Genomic DNA, 15,697 nt, shown 5'->3' with positions numbered 1-15,697 from the left:
ATCTCTTACTAATGTCTATTATATTCTGAATCTTACTTTAAATCTTATTTCTGTTAGTCAATTATGTGAGACTGGATACCTAGTCTCTTTTTCTTCATCCAATTGTTATGTTCAGGACCTGTAGTCTCAGAGGATGATTAGTCAGGTCGTAGGCAAGGAGGACTCTATGTTTTAGATCAACTCAAAGTACCAAAAGTTGTAGCTTCGAGTGTGGATTTATCATCTTTTTATCTGAATCGTTCATCTTCTGATTTTTATTTGTGACACTCTAATTTAGGTCATGTTTCAGCATCTCGTTTGCAGTTTTTAGCTTCTATAGGAGTATTAGGACGTTTAAAAAGTTCTGATATTTCTGATTATAGTGGTTATAAACTGGCCAATTTTTTTTCCTTACCATTTTCTGAAAGTCTTTCTTTTTCTTCTGCTCCATTTGATCTTATCCATTTTGATGTGTGGGAACCCTCTCCTATTCCTACAAAAGAGGAGGGGTCAAGGTATTATGTTTCGTTTATTGATGATTGCATTCGTTACACTTGGGTCTGTCTTATGAAATATAGGTCTGATTATCTTACCATTTTCAACAACTCCAGAGCTCTTATGAAAACTCAACATTCTAGTGTCATAAAGTGTTTTCATTGTGATTTGGGGGGTGAATACACTTCGAATCATTTTTCATAATTACTTGCTTCTAATAGTACTATTCATCAAACCTTTTGTACAGATACTTCTGAATAGAATGGTGTGGTTGAACGAAAACATAGGCATCTTATTAAAACAACCCGTTCATTTTTATTGTCTGTCAATGTTCTTAGTACCTTTTAGGAGGAAGCAATCCTTACCGCTTCTCACGTGATTAATTGAATTCTAACCTCACACAATTTAGATTTGTCACATTTTAAAAAATTGTATGGGCATGCTCCTTTCTATTCTTCTTTGCGTGTTTTTAGTTGTACTTGTTTTGTCATTCATCCATATGTCGAACGTCATAAATTAGTCTATTGGTCTGCTCTTTGTGTCTTTTTAAGTTATGGTGTTACTCAAAAAGGATATCGTTGTTGTGATTCCGTCAGTCAAAAATTATATGTCTCTCATCATATTGTGTTTCTTGAGTATATTCCATTCTTTTCTATTCCAGCTAATTCGTATAATATGACAAAGGCAGGTCTACTTTGTATTGATCCTTTCAATACCGACACTGAGAAAGTTTCACCCACAACTCCTACTAGTAGTTCAACTAAATCTGGTACTTTGGTTCCTGAGATATCCGCTCCACATGCACCTCTTTCTGTCACTACCCAATCATCTCCTGAGGGTTACGGATGATCCTTCTCTCCACCGTCGTCAATCCACTCGTGTTCGTAAGTCTACTACTGCCAGATTTTGGTTACTCTTGTTTTCTCATTCTTTTGATTCATTTGTTGCATCTATTCATTGTCTTTTTGAGCCTGTATCCTACAGAGAAGTGATTTGTAACCCATTTTGGCAGAGTGTTATGGTTGAGGAACTAATTACTTTGCATCAGACTCATACATGAGATTTGGTTTCGTTGCCACCAGGAAAACATACTATTGGTTCTCATTGGGTATATAAGATCAAAACTAAATATGATGGATCTATAGAGCGATACAAAGCTCGTCTTGTTGCTAAAGGTTATTCTTAGGAGTATGATATGGATTATGAGGAAACATTTGCTCCTGTTACAAAAATGACGACTGTTCATACTCTGATTGTTGTTGCTTCTGTTTGTCGATGGAGAATATCTTAGATGAATGTCAAGAATGCATTTCTAAATGGTGATCTTCATGAAGAAGTTTATATGACACCTCCTCTTGGTATTTCACACGAACTTGGTGAAGTTTCCAGGCTTCGTAAAGCACTTTATGGTCTCAAACAAGCACCTCGTGCTTGGTTTGAGAAGTTCTCTACAGTGATTACTTCGCTTGGTTTTCATCTTAGTAATAATGATTCAGTATTATTTGTTAAATGTATGAGTGCAAGTCATATTCTTTTATCATTATATGTTACTGTGATGATTCTGATGGAATTGCTTCCCTGAAGTCTGAGTTGACTCATCGTTTTGCTATGAAAGAGTTGGGTATACTATGCTACTTTCTAGACATTGAGGTTGTTTATTCCCCGAAAGGTTATCTTTTATCTCAGTCAAAGTATATATCTGATCTGTTTGAGCGTGCTCGTCTTACTGATAATAGAGTCGTTGATACTCCTATTGAGACTAATGCTCGATATTCTCTATCTGATGGTTCACCTTTGTCGAATCCTAGTTTGTACAAAACTATTGTTGGAAGCTTGGTTTATCTCAATGTGACTCGTTCAGATATTGCGTATGCTATTATGTGGTTAGTCAATTTGTTGCTACACCAAATACAGTTCATTGGGTTGCTGTTCTTCGTATTCTCACGTATTTTCGGGGCACTCAATTTTAAAGCCTTTTTATTTCCTTCTACTTCATCTCTTGAACTGCGTATATACTCTGATGCGGATTGGGCTGGTGACCCTACGGATCGTAAATCTACCACTGACTTCTGCATTTTTCTTGGTAATTCCCTCATTTATTGGAAGAATAAGAAATAAAATATTATTTCTAGATCTTCCATAGAAGTTGAGTATCGTGTCATCACCTCAACTACTTGTGAGATAATTTGGTTGCGTTGATTGTTTGCGGATATGAGTATTTCTCTTCATCAACCTACTCTATTATATTATGATAATCAGAGAACTATTCAAATTACACGTAATTCAATTTTTCATGAGTGGACGAAATATATTGAAATTGATTGTCACGTTACTCGTCACCATCTTCAGATTGACACCATCACATTATCTTTTGTTCCTTCAAAACTACAGATTGTTGATATGTTACCAAGTCACATTCTACTTCACGTTTTCATTTCTTATCTGTCAAATTTTCAAAGCTTCTAGTTATAACATTGTAAGTTTGAGGAGGATGTTAAATTATATATATTTTTATTTATTTATAGTTTTTATGATAATTTGATTTTTTTTCCTTTTATATTTAATGTTTAGAGTTTTTTAACTAAATTATATAAAAATTTTATATTCTATATTTTTAATCATCAATTTTTAGATTCAATAATTTTTAGATTCAATAATATGACTGTATTTTTTAATTTTTTCTTAATTTCTCCAAATCCTGCATCATCCTGCATCGTGTAATCTCTAGTTCACAAGAATCTCTAGTTCACAAGGAGATAAGAAAATAGGAGCCGGGAATAGAAGAGAGACAGATAAAATGGAATCAATTCTGCTCGCCACTAGTTGATTAGAAATGTCACTGTATCAGTGCATATAACTACAGCAGTAGCATCACATAAACATTTGCACAGTGATGATGAGCTCCCAAAATATTGGCATTACAATTTTGCTCAACGCAACAAAGTAATGCATGTTCCAGTGGCAGCGAATAAGAGGGCAGCCATGCCTGGCTTTAGGTGCACAACACCATGGTTGGAGTCACTGGAAAGACCAGTTGAAGGCCCCAAGCCACCCAGTCCCCCAGTTGGAGTGAAGGGGGTGGGGGTGCTTGTTGATGGTGTAGAACTTGAGCCTGCAGCACTAAATGAAGCAAACAACATAAAGAGAAAAAAAAATGTGAAGGCAATTTTCAATGTAAAGCACAAAAAGAACAACCTGGAGATGCCAATAAACTGAGAGAAATTAATACCTTTGAGTTGCTGGGTAATTGCAGCTACTGTAACCTAAACAATCCATCAGATCAAACAATGGCTTTAATAACTAGTTATACACAACCGCGTGTTCAGAGACAGTGGTAACCGAGAAGATCTAGTGACCTACTTGGATCTGTTGTTGTAAGAGTGGCAGTGCCTGAGAAATCACAAGCCCCCTGAGCCTGCCCCTTTCTTTGGTAGTAGCTGTTAGTAGCATAAGAGCAATGACCCCTCACGGTGTTGGGGCTATAACAAGCTCCATTTTGGAGAATGGGGTTGCAATCAGCCCCTGCTCCACAAGCATAATCCAGTGTCTTCTGGAGAGCAGCATCCCCTATTTCGGGTTTACAAACACACCAAGCAGCCTCTGCGCATTTCAAAGGATTTTCACAACGATAACTGTTCATTAGATCGTTCTTTCAAAAGAAAACCTTCTTCTTCCCACGAGTTTTAAGTGCGAGAAAAATATATAGAGATCAATATGCAGTTCAGAGATTAGCATCTCTCTCGCAAGTAAACAAAGGAACTTTGTCTTTACTTTTTCATGGAAAACTTCAAAGAGAAGCTAGCATTCACAGATAGAGAGATATGTCCAGAAAGAAGGATCACTCTTGTAAAAAAAAATATTCAAGCGAACTGAAGCTTACCTGATCCGCCAATCAAGGTCAACAAGAGAGCTGCTAAAGCTAGAGTAGCCATGGCAGTGGAAGATGCAAAAACCTTGAGACACAGAGGCAAAGAGTGGAAATAGGGAGAGAAAGAGAGCAAGTGAAAAATGAAATGGCAGAGGCAAATGCGGATGTGTCCACAGCAAGGTTGCTTAAATTTTCACCCAGGGAATGGAGTACTGCCGTCTGCAGTGTCCTTTTGAAGAGAATTGCTGTTGCTTTTTGGCCACCACCTTTTATAGAACGGCTACAAACCCATGAGTGGAGTTGTGGAAGAAAATCAAACCCCGGATGGGCAATGCTGAACTCAACCCAACTCCTCCATGGCCATGGTTGGGTGAACTGGATTCAGCACCTATGATTTCTGTGGGGGCATCGGCGCGTTAAAAGAACCAGATTATTTTAAAGAGCATGACGTACGTGTTGTTCTTCTAGTTCCAGATTTTGCTGGTCCACCAAACCATGGTTGCCTCTTCTTGTATTACAGAAGCAGAATCTTTACGCTTTATTTGATTATTAAAAATTTTCTTTTTTAAATTTACAATATTCAGAAAATTTAAAATAAAAAAATAAAAAATCATAAATAAATAAATATTAATCTTTAATAAATTTAAACATGCTTAAAAAACAATTTTAAATATTTATTTTTTATTTTTACTATTATGTTTTAAACCAATTTTTTTTTAAAAAAATAAAACAAACAATACCTTATTTCTTCCATGTAGAGAGTTATTGCTATAAAATAAAAAAAAAACTTCTATATATCCAATCCATTATTCAAAATATTATTAGTTCTCTGTTCTTAGCAGCACTTCAACCTTAATAGCAAATAAAACCCCAATTTTTATATAACAATTAAAAAAGCAACCATAATTTTTTTTCTTTAACCTATTGGTTTATAATTTGGTTCGATGAAATTTCAATTCACTAGGGTATTTCCAATAGTTAAATCTCTTCATAAACTTTTTTTTTTTATTCCAATATGCCACATCACAAATAAAAAAATCTACTATTCTCTCCACAATAAAAAAACCTCCATACAATTTTTTTTATGGGTCCTACATCACAAATCATACATCTTTATTTTTATTTTTTCATTTAATATCTCTAAATAATTTTTACTTAATATTTTATTTAATTATCATCTTTAAATTAATTTATTTGTAATTTTTAATTAATAAATTAATAAACTTATGATTTTTAATTTAATTTAATTTATAATTTTTATTTAATATTTAATTAACTTATGAATTTTAATTTAATTATAGTCATTTGTATTTTTTTTTTAACTTATCAAATATATTTATTTTCAAAAGAAAAATGTATAATTTAATTATTAAATAAAATATTTAATAGTTTTAAAAAAATCAAACATACAATATTAATTTTTCAATAATTAATGGCTCCACTTCAAGAGAAAAAAGTAATTTTAAAATATCAAACCTGTTCTTAAAATAAAAACCTCAAAACTTATGTCTCCACTCATTAGAGTTTTTTTTTTTGAGTTTTTTCAACTCTACAAATCTGTTAAAAAAGCTGTATTGGAGATGCTATTAAGAATTACGTTTTTTTTTTTAATAAATTTTTTAATCGCGTAAAAATCTCTTTAAGATAAAATTTAGTTTGTACGGATTCGTAAACATTGAAATTTCACCGAATTATTCGCACAAAGTTATTAATAGTTCATACGAGTAAATAGAGAAACATTTTTGGTAGGATTTGAAATTTCCAAGCATTTTTACAAGGGAGACTTAGTGAAAAATCCCTAGCCGCATAAATATTTTTATGTCCGCTCCCCAAACGAGTCATCCTTATTTTACACTCCCCAATTTTTTTTTTAACTCCCTAATACATGAATTTACAAATTTACCCCCTCATTAATTCTTTTCCTCTCCCCCATTTCTTTCCCAGCCACATCCATCGGACATAACAAAAGAAAAGCCCTAACCCTAACCGAGCACGCCAATCCTCACCTCTCCCCCATTTCATTCCCAACCACATCTATCAGTCCATCTCTATGAAGGAAAAGCTCTAACCCTAACCAAACAAAGTCATTTGTCCGCCAATCCCGCCGATGACAATTTAAAGCTCTAATCGTCGAGATCCACCGACCGACCGACCAAATCCATCGACGAGGAGACTGAAGCAAACGACGAAAGAAACAAAGTCGAAGTCAGCCAATCACCTCAAAAAATAGTAAGTTTCTTCGCTATTTGGAGTTTTTAATCGATTAATCTTATTTTGTTCGATTTTCACATTACATTATTTGTTTGTTGTTGGTTATTGTTCAAATTTTTTGGCTTCTCGATTTTTAGCAGGTCATTGTGTGATTTGTACAATATTTTTGTGCTATTTGGTGGTGGTTTTTTACATTTTAGTATCCTTTTTATAGATAAATGAGATATTTAACTACTATGAACCTATAAATTCTTCAACTGAATAATAAATATTTTAAGAGAGATTAACTTTATGTAAGAAATCAGTTTCATTAGTATAGTATCAATCATCAAGAAGTGGGGGAGTTAAAGTTCTTCAATTGGTAAACTGTTCATGTTTAATGATGATATCCAATTTTTTCTATTAAATTGAATGTTTATTTTTTTGTAAATATGCAAATGTTTACTTTATCATTTGAATGCTAAATTTGTGTTGGATATTTGCTTTATGTTTTTGGTGCAGAAATGGTATAAAAATGTAAGAAATTTAAGAAATGATATTTTGAGATTGGAAAGAAGGTTAATGGTTGTAAAGAGCAAAGATGGTTAAGATTAGCAAAGAAGCAAAGGAGGTTAAGAGTAGCAAAGAAGTTAAGGAGGTTAAGAGCGCGAAAAAAGCTCAATTGCGCTGTTCACCAACTTTTTTCAGAGCTGTAATGGCTGAAGTCGGTCCAAAAATGAGTGATAAGCAAAAAAAGAGTATTGAAAACACTCCATTTGGTCCATGGCTAAAGATGCCCAAATTTCCCATCAGCAGTTCTAGAGTTGATCTAATTTTAAAAAGATTCTAGTTGCAATCTCGTTCATTTGTGTTTGGTGAAAATATTGTTGTTCCCTTTACATCGCCAGAGTTTTCCATAGTTCTTGGATTGCGTTATTCAGGGCAACCAGTTGATCTAGATGTCAATCTGAAATCTAAATTTGTAGCTCGACATTTTTCAGGAAAAGTTGGCAATATTAGCAGAAGTGTGATCTATGAGAGACTTTCCTCCTTAGCTGGATCAGAGAATAACTCCGATGTTGATGATTTTGTTAGGATGTTTATTTGTTTTGTGTTTAATTGTATCATTTTTTCTGTTGGCAACTACTCAACACCTCGGTTCATTATGTCATATATTGATGACCTAACAACCTTCTTTGATTATTCGTGGGGAGATGCGGCATATAGATTTTTGAACTACCAAATTTCAAAATATATTGGAAAGGGAGATGGAAATGTTCCAAGAAAGAAGTATTTAGATGGTTCAACCGTTGGTTTGATGGTGAGTTTTTTAAGTATGTTTTTATTACGTTTTGTATTGTTATATTAATATATTTATTTATTTAGGCATGGCTATATGAAAAAATTCCTTCCCTTGGAGTTGTGCGTTCTCTACGTGCTTTTCCACGGTTGTTCCGTTGGTGTGAAAGTAAGATACCTAAAAAAGCTGATTCGGCTGAGAAGTTATTGAAATGCGTTGATTATACTAAAGTAAGTTCATATTCTTTTAATAGATATATTCAAATATGATCAGTTGTAGTGACCATTTATTTTTAATTGTGAAAAGGTGTTGTCCATCGTACCATTTTCAGATGAAGATAAACTTTTTCATCAAAAGCGAGGATGCTTTTCGGTAATATTATGAACAATTAAATATTTTGTTAAATGAAGTTGACAAAACATTTATTTACTACATGAATCAAATTTTTTAGGTTCCGGAATGTGCAAAGTGTGGCGGAATCATTGATGGTACAAATTGGTGGAATAGTGGACCGATAACAAAATATATTGATGGTGAGCCACAACATGAGCCAGAGATTGAATGTGAAAATAATACGGATGAGTGTAAAAGCAAGGAGAAAGATGAATCTAGTGAAGATATTAGTGAGAAAACAGAGAACAAGATATTGGAAGTTAAAGTTGATGGTGAAGGTGATATTGATCAGTTTCTTGAAGTGCCTGTGGAAAAGAATATTATATCAACAGAGCATTTTGTGAAGGGGACTAATGATGAAAGCGACTCAGGGAGCATTGTTGGTAGTTCACTAGCAATGGGCATGACCCATCATTTCCCGTCATCCATTGCAATGACCGTAATGACAAGGGCAGATCGTGTTAAGAAAAAAAAGGCTGAAATGTTTGTTACACCGCCGAGTACAACGCCAAAACGTAGGAGAAACGCGGACAAAGAGGTTTTAGCATCGCTCATTGACACTGTAACGGTGGAATCGGTAAAATACAGTTAATTTATTTGATTGTTGCTAACCATGTTTCTATTTTTTTTCTTATGTTCCTAAATCTATTTCCCATGTAGGAAGACACCAGCACAACTAAAATACGAAGGAATGTTGTTGAGGATATGATGAATGAATTTAGAGAAAAAGCAGATTTTTGTGGAAATGAAGAAGCAACAGATGAAGAGCGAAAGATGTTAACAGAGTATCTTTCTCGAGATAAGTTGGAGTATGTTAATCTTATATGTGGTTACTTTTTTTGAAATATTATTCATTTATAGTGTAATATAAAATAAATTTTGATATTTTGTAGTGCTGTCGTGTGGGAGGAAGATCATGTGGTACTCGGTGGGTTCGAATTCTGTGGTTTTTTATTTCGTAATCCAGTTAGAGGGGAAATTATTGATTGTTACATGAGAATAATGAAAAAGCAAAGTCACAAGAAAGGATTTGAAATTTTCTGCATGGACACTGGTGTTCAGGTTTTTGTTATTCTTTGACCTTACAATTGATTTATTTAATTTTTAAGAATTATGACTCTATTTCTACATGTAGAGAGAAGTGCTTGATAAACTGGAACGACACAGGAACAATCGAACACTGCGAAATGGGGAGTATGAGGATTTTGTTGGAAAACTGACTTCTGTAACAAGAAAGCAACTGCAAGATCTGAATGAAAATTTATTTAAAAGATGCAAATATATTATTTTTCCCTTGAACTATGGATGACATTGGTTTCTGTTAATCTATTCAGCTATAGAAGGTTAATTCAAGGTGATGAACCCAAAGCCTCATCCATCTTCTTTTGGGACAGCAAAAATTTATGTGAGTTTCATCATTTGTATTTCAATAGCTGATCAAATTTAAATTTTAAAGCATAACCTATATTTGCAGGCACGATTTTTAGCTGGATACATGATGCATTTCTCGGGTTTCAACATTGGTGTGGTCACGGTAACTAAGAAAAAGTGTCGTCATCAAGGTGAGACCCTCGACTGTGGTGTTTACACCTGTTTGTGGATTGAGTGTCTGGCGCATGACGATGATGAAATGTGGAATTATGAAAGAGAAGTGAAAATGGACACTTATCGGGCACACATGGCAGCAGTTATTTTGTCGGATGAAAATGGAATTATGAAAAGTAGTCTTCGCTAATTTATCCCATGTGATTATGGTTGTTGGTGGAAAACATGTTTAGGTTGTGAGTTAGTGTATCTGTGGATATTTTGACTTTGATAAACTTTGTTTGCTATTTAAGTGTGTATGCTTATTATTTTGGAAAGTGGATGTTTTTGTTGTTGAAATCTGGAAAATAGGTAATGTTGGTTATATATGATATGTAGTCATAAGTGGTTTTGAATTATTTTGAGTTAATTTAGTTTGAAACTTGGAAAAATGCTGATATGAATATAATTTATTTTTCATAATAGAAATAGTGCATAACTTACATAGGGTGTCTTTGAAATGAAACATTTTATGGTGCATACATGCATTATCAAATGAATATATACGTATAGGGAGACTTATAGCCAAGTTATTCACAAATAATACAATCTTGAGTATAATTTTTGATAAATTGAGCGTCTAGTACATAATAGGTTGTGTATGAACTTATGAAGTAACCACACATTTAGTTTACCGTTTAGTTAGTAAGTAGGTAGGAAAATAAGTTGCTATTATATTTCACTACCAAGGAGATGCCAAGAGCAAGTATATTATTGGTACAAAATAATAAAATTTTAGTATATATTGTAAAATTTTAAGTATGAATTTTTTAGATTGAATATTATTTTAAGAAAATTTAAGTACAAAGATCCGGTGGCACCTCCTTCATGATCTTGATGCAAATTTACATGTAATTAAAAACTAAGTAGGAAAATAAATTACAACCATTACTATTTCACTATAAATTGCAACTAAAGTTCAATTGAGTATACCATTATTATCTCACTACTAAGGAAATGCCATGAGCAAGCAGATTATTAGTACAAAATAGTAAACTTTCAGTATACATTGTAAAAAATTAAGTATGAATTACCTTAGATTGAATATTATCTTAAGCAATTTGAGTATAAAGTAATGGCGGCACCTCCTTTATGATCTTGATGCAAACTCATATGTAATCAAGCAGCAAAGTAGGAGAATAAGTTGTTACCATTACTTTTTCACTAATAAGAAAATGCCAAGAGCAAGCGGATTATTGGTACAAAATAGTAAAAATTTAGTATATATTGTGAAAATTTAAGTATGAATTATTTTAGATTGAGCATTATCTTAAGAAATTTGAGTATAAAGCTCCAATGACACCTCCTTCATGATCTTAATGCAAACTCACATGTAATCAAACACCTAAGTAGGAAAATAAGTTGCTACCATTATTATTTCACTACCAAGAAAATGCCAAGAGCAAGCGGATTATTAGTATAAAATAGTAATATTTCAGTATACATTGTGAAAATGTAAGTATGAATTGTTTTAGATTGAGTATTATCTTAAGAAATTTGAGTATAAAGTTTCAATGACACCTCCTTCATGATCTTGATGCAAACTCACATGTAATCGAGCAACTAAGTAGGAAAACAAGTTACTACTATTACATATTTTACTACCAAGAAAATGTCAAGAGCAAGCGGATTATTAGTATAAAATAGTAACATTTTAGTATACATTGTGAAAATGTAAGTATGAATTATTTCAGATTGAGTATTATTTCAAGAAATTTGAGTATAAAGTTCTGGTGGTACCTCCTTCATGATCTTAATGCAAACTCACATGTAATCGAGCACCTAAGTAGGAAAATAAGTTGCTATCATTACTTTTTCACTATCAAGAAAATGCCAAGCCCAAGCGGATTATTGGTATAAAATAGTAAAATTTCAGTATATATTGAGAAAATGTAAGTATAGATTATTTTAGATTGAGTATTATCTTAAGAAATTTGAGTATAAAGTTCCAATGACACCTCCTTTATGATCTTGATGCAAACTCACATGTAATTGAGCAACTAAGTAGAAAAATAAGTTGTTATCCTTAATTTTTCACTAATACGAAAATGCCAAGAGCAAGCAAATTATTGGTAAAAAATAGTAAAAATTCAGTATATATTGTGAAAATTTAAGTATCAATTATTTTAGATTGGGTATTATCTTAAGAAATTTAAATATAAAGTTCCAATGACACCTCCTTCATTATCTTAATGCAAACTCACATGTAATCGAGCACCTAAGTAGAAAAATAAGTTGCTATCATTACTTTTTCACTATCAAGAAAATGCCAAGGCCAAGCGGATTATTGGTATAAAATAGTAAAATTTCAGTATATATTGAGAAAATGTAAGTATAAATTATTTTAGATTGAGTATTTTCTTAAGAAATTTGAGTATAAAGTTTCAATGACACCTCCTTTATAATCTTGATGCAAACTCACATGTAATTGAGCAACTAAGTAGAAAAATAAGTTGTTACCCTTAATTTTTCACTAATAAGAAAATGCCAAGAGCAAGCGAATTATTGGTACAAAATAGTAAACTTTCAGTATATATTGTGAAAATTTAAGTATAAATTGTTTTAGATTTAGTATTATCTTAAGAAATTTCAGTATAAAGTTACAATGACACCTCCTTCATGATCTTAATGGAAACTCACATGTAATCAAGCAGCAAAGTAGGAAAATAAGTTGTTACCATTGCTTTTTCACTAATAAGAAAATGCCAAGAGCAAGCGGATTTTTGGTACAAAATAGTAAAAATTCAGTATATATTATGAAAATTTAAGTATAAATTATTTTATATTGAGTATTATCTTAAGAAATTTGAGTATGGAGCTCCAATGACACCTCCTTCATGATCTTAATGCAAACTCACATGTAATCGAACACCTAAGTAGGAAAATAAGCTGCTACCATTACTATTTCACTACCAAGAAAATGCCAAGAGCAAGCGGATTATTAGTATAAAATAGTAACATTTCAGTATACATTGTGAAAATGTAAGTATGAATTGTTTCAGCTTGAGTATTATTTTAAGAAATTTAAGTATAAAGTTCAATTGACACCTCCTTCATGATCTTGATGCAAACTCACATGTAATCTAGCAACTAAGTAGGAAAACAAGTTACTACTATTACATATTTCACTACCGAGAAAATGTCAAGAGCAAGTAGATTATTAGTACAAAATAGTAACATTTTAGTATACATTGTGAAAATATAAGTATGAATTATTTCAGATTGAGTATTATTTCAAGAAATTTGAGTATAAAGTTCTGGTGGTACCTCCTTCATGATCTTAATGCAAACTCACATGTAATCGAGCACCTAAGTAGGAAAATAAGTTGCTATCATTACTTTTTCACTATTAAGAAAATGCCAAGCCCAAGCGGATTATTGGTATAAAATAGTAAAATTTCAGTATATATTGAGAAAATGTAAGTATAGATTATTTTAGATTGAGTATTATCTTAAGAAATTTGAGTATAAAGTTCCAATGACACCTCCTTTATGATCTTGATGCAAACTCACATGTAATTGAGCAACTAAGTAGAAAAATAAGTTGTTATCCTTACTTTTTCACTAATACGAAAATTCCAAGAGCAAGCAAATTATTGGTACAAAATAGTAAAAATTTAGTATATATTGTGAAAATTTAAGTATCAATTGTTTTAGATTGAGTATTATCTTAAGAAATTTAAGTATAAAGTTCCAATGACACCTCCTTCATGATCTTAATGCAAACTCACATGTAATCGAGCACCTAAGTAGGAAAATAAGTTGCTATCATTACTTTTTCACTATCAAGAAAATGTCAAGCCCAAGCGGATTATTGGTATAAAATAGTAAAATTTCAGTATATATTGAGAAAATGTAAGTATAGATTATTTTAGATTGAGTATTATCTTAAGAAATTTGAGTATAAAGTTCCAATGACACCTCCTTTATGATCTTGATGCAAACTCACATGTAATTGAGCAACCAAGTAGAAAAATAAGTTGTTACCCTTTATTTTTCAATAATAAGAAAATACCAAGAGCAAGCGAATTATTGGTACAAAATAGTAAACTTTCAGTATATATTGTGAAAATTTAACTATGAATTGTTTTAGATTGAGTATTATCTTAAGAAATTTGAGTATAAAGTTCCATTGACACCTCCTTCATGATCTTAATGCAAACTCACATGTAATCAAGCAGCAAAGTAGGAAAATAAGTTCTTACCATTACTTTTTCACTAATAAGAAAATGCCAAGAGCAAGCGGATTATTGGTACAAAATAGTAAAATTTCAGTATATATTGTGAAAATTTAAGTATGAATTATTTTAGATTGAGCATTATCTTAAGAAATTTGAGTATAAAGCTCCAATGACACCTCCTTCATGATCTTAATGCAAACTCACATGTAATCAAACACCTAAGTAGGAAAATAAGTTGCTACCATTATTATTTCACTACCAAGAAAATGCCAAGAGCAAGCGGATTATTAGTATAAAATAGTAATATTTCAGCATACATTGTGAAAATGTAAGTATGAATTGTTTTAGATTGAGTATTATCTTAAGAAATTTGAGTATAAAGTTTCAATGACACCTCCTTCATGATCTTGATGCAAACTCACATGTAATCGAGCAACTAAGTAGGAAAACAAGTTACTACTATTACATATTTTACTACCAAGAAAATGTCAAGAGCAAGCGGATTATTAGTATAAAATAGTAACATTTTAGTATATATTGTGAAAATGTAAGTATGAATTATTTCAGATTGAGTATTATTTTAAGAAATTTGAGTATAAAGTTCAATTGACACCTCTTTCATGATCTTGATGTAAACTCACATATAATTAGTAACTAAGTAGGAACATAAGTTGCTACCATTATTATCTCACTACCAAGGAAATGCTAAGAGCAAGTAGATTATTAGTACAAAATAGTAAAATTTTAGTATACATTGTAAAAATTTAATTATGAATTATTTTAGATTAAGTATTATTTCAAGAAATTTGAGTAAAAGGTGGCACCTCCTTCATGATTTTAATGCAAAGTCACATGTAATTAAGCAACCAAGTAGAAAAATAAGTTGATATTATTACTATTTTACTACCAAGAAAATGCTAAGAGCAAGCGGATTATTGGTACACAATGATATTATTTTAGTATACATTGTGGAAATTCAAGTATGAATTGTTTTAGATTTAGTATTATTTTAAGAAAGTTGACTATAATATTCAAGTGGTGTCTCTTTCATCATGTCGACTCAACCTCACATGTAATTAGCAACCAATAGGAAAATAAGTTGTTACCATTACTATTTCACTATTATGAAATGCCAAAGGCAAGCAGATTATTAATATAAAATAGTAATATTTCGGTATACATTGTGAAAATTTGAGTTTGAATTATTTTAGATTGAGTATTATTTTAAGAAATTTGAATATAAAGTTCCAATGACACCTTCTTCATGATCTTAATACAAACTCACATGTAATCGAGCAACTAAGTAGGAAAATAAGTTGCTACCATTACTATTTCACTACCAAGAAAATACCAAGAGCAAGCGGATTATTAAAACCAAAATAGTATAATTTCAGTATACATTGTGTAAATTTAATTATGAATTGTTTAATATTGAGTATTATTTTAATAAATTCGAGTATAATGTTCCTGTGGCGTCTCTTTCATCATTTGTTTTAGATTAAGTATTATTTAAAAAAAAATGAGTATAAAGTTCTGGTGTCACCTCTTTTATGATCTTGATGCAAACTCAATTATGAATATAAGTATAAAATAGTAAAATTCAATATATAATGTGAAAATATTAAGTATGAATTATTTTAGATTGAGTATTATTTCAAGGAATTTGAGTATAAAGTTCCAGTGACGTCTCCTTCATCATCTCGAATC

At 31.6% G+C, this 15,697-nt stretch overlaps 1 protein-coding gene across 1 annotated transcript; it reads right to left on the bottom strand.

Moving 5' to 3' along the window:
• Positions 1-3,272: 3,272 nt before the first annotated feature.
• Positions 3,273-4,567, bottom strand: LOC122011524 (PLASMODESMATA CALLOSE-BINDING PROTEIN 3-like). Its single transcript, XM_042567915.1, has 4 exons — positions 4,355-4,567; positions 3,835-4,074; positions 3,704-3,737; positions 3,273-3,594 (listed from the first exon to the last, which is right to left on the bottom strand). The coding sequence occupies exons 1-4, from the start codon at positions 4,404-4,406 to the stop codon at positions 3,405-3,407; spliced, it is 516 nt and encodes a 171-aa protein (XP_042423849.1). The 5' UTR covers positions 4,407-4,567; the 3' UTR covers positions 3,273-3,404.
• Between the last annotated feature and the right edge of the window lie 11,130 nt (positions 4,568-15,697).

The sequence above is a fragment of the Zingiber officinale genome, chromosome 8A (genome assembly GCF_018446385.1).
Source record: "Zingiber officinale cultivar Zhangliang chromosome 8A, Zo_v1.1, whole genome shotgun sequence".
NCBI lineage: Eukaryota > Viridiplantae > Streptophyta > Magnoliopsida > Zingiberales > Zingiberaceae > Zingiber > Zingiber officinale.
Note: the sequence above shows the minus strand (reverse complement) of the source record. Positions and strands in the feature narration are given on the sequence as shown.

Coding starts and splice junctions, on each gene's coding strand:
- LOC122011524 (XM_042567915.1), bottom strand. CDS start 4,406: ATGGCTACTCTAGCTTTAGCAGCTCTCTTGTTGACCTTGATTGGCGGA. Junction 4,075..4,354: donor GACCTTGATTGGCGGATCAG/GTAAGCTTCAGT, acceptor TGAAATGCGCAG/AGGCTGCTTGGTGTGTTTGT. Junction 3,738..3,834: donor TCTTACAACAACAGATCCAA/GTAGGTCACTAG, acceptor TGGATTGTTTAG/GTTACAGTAGCTGCAATTAC.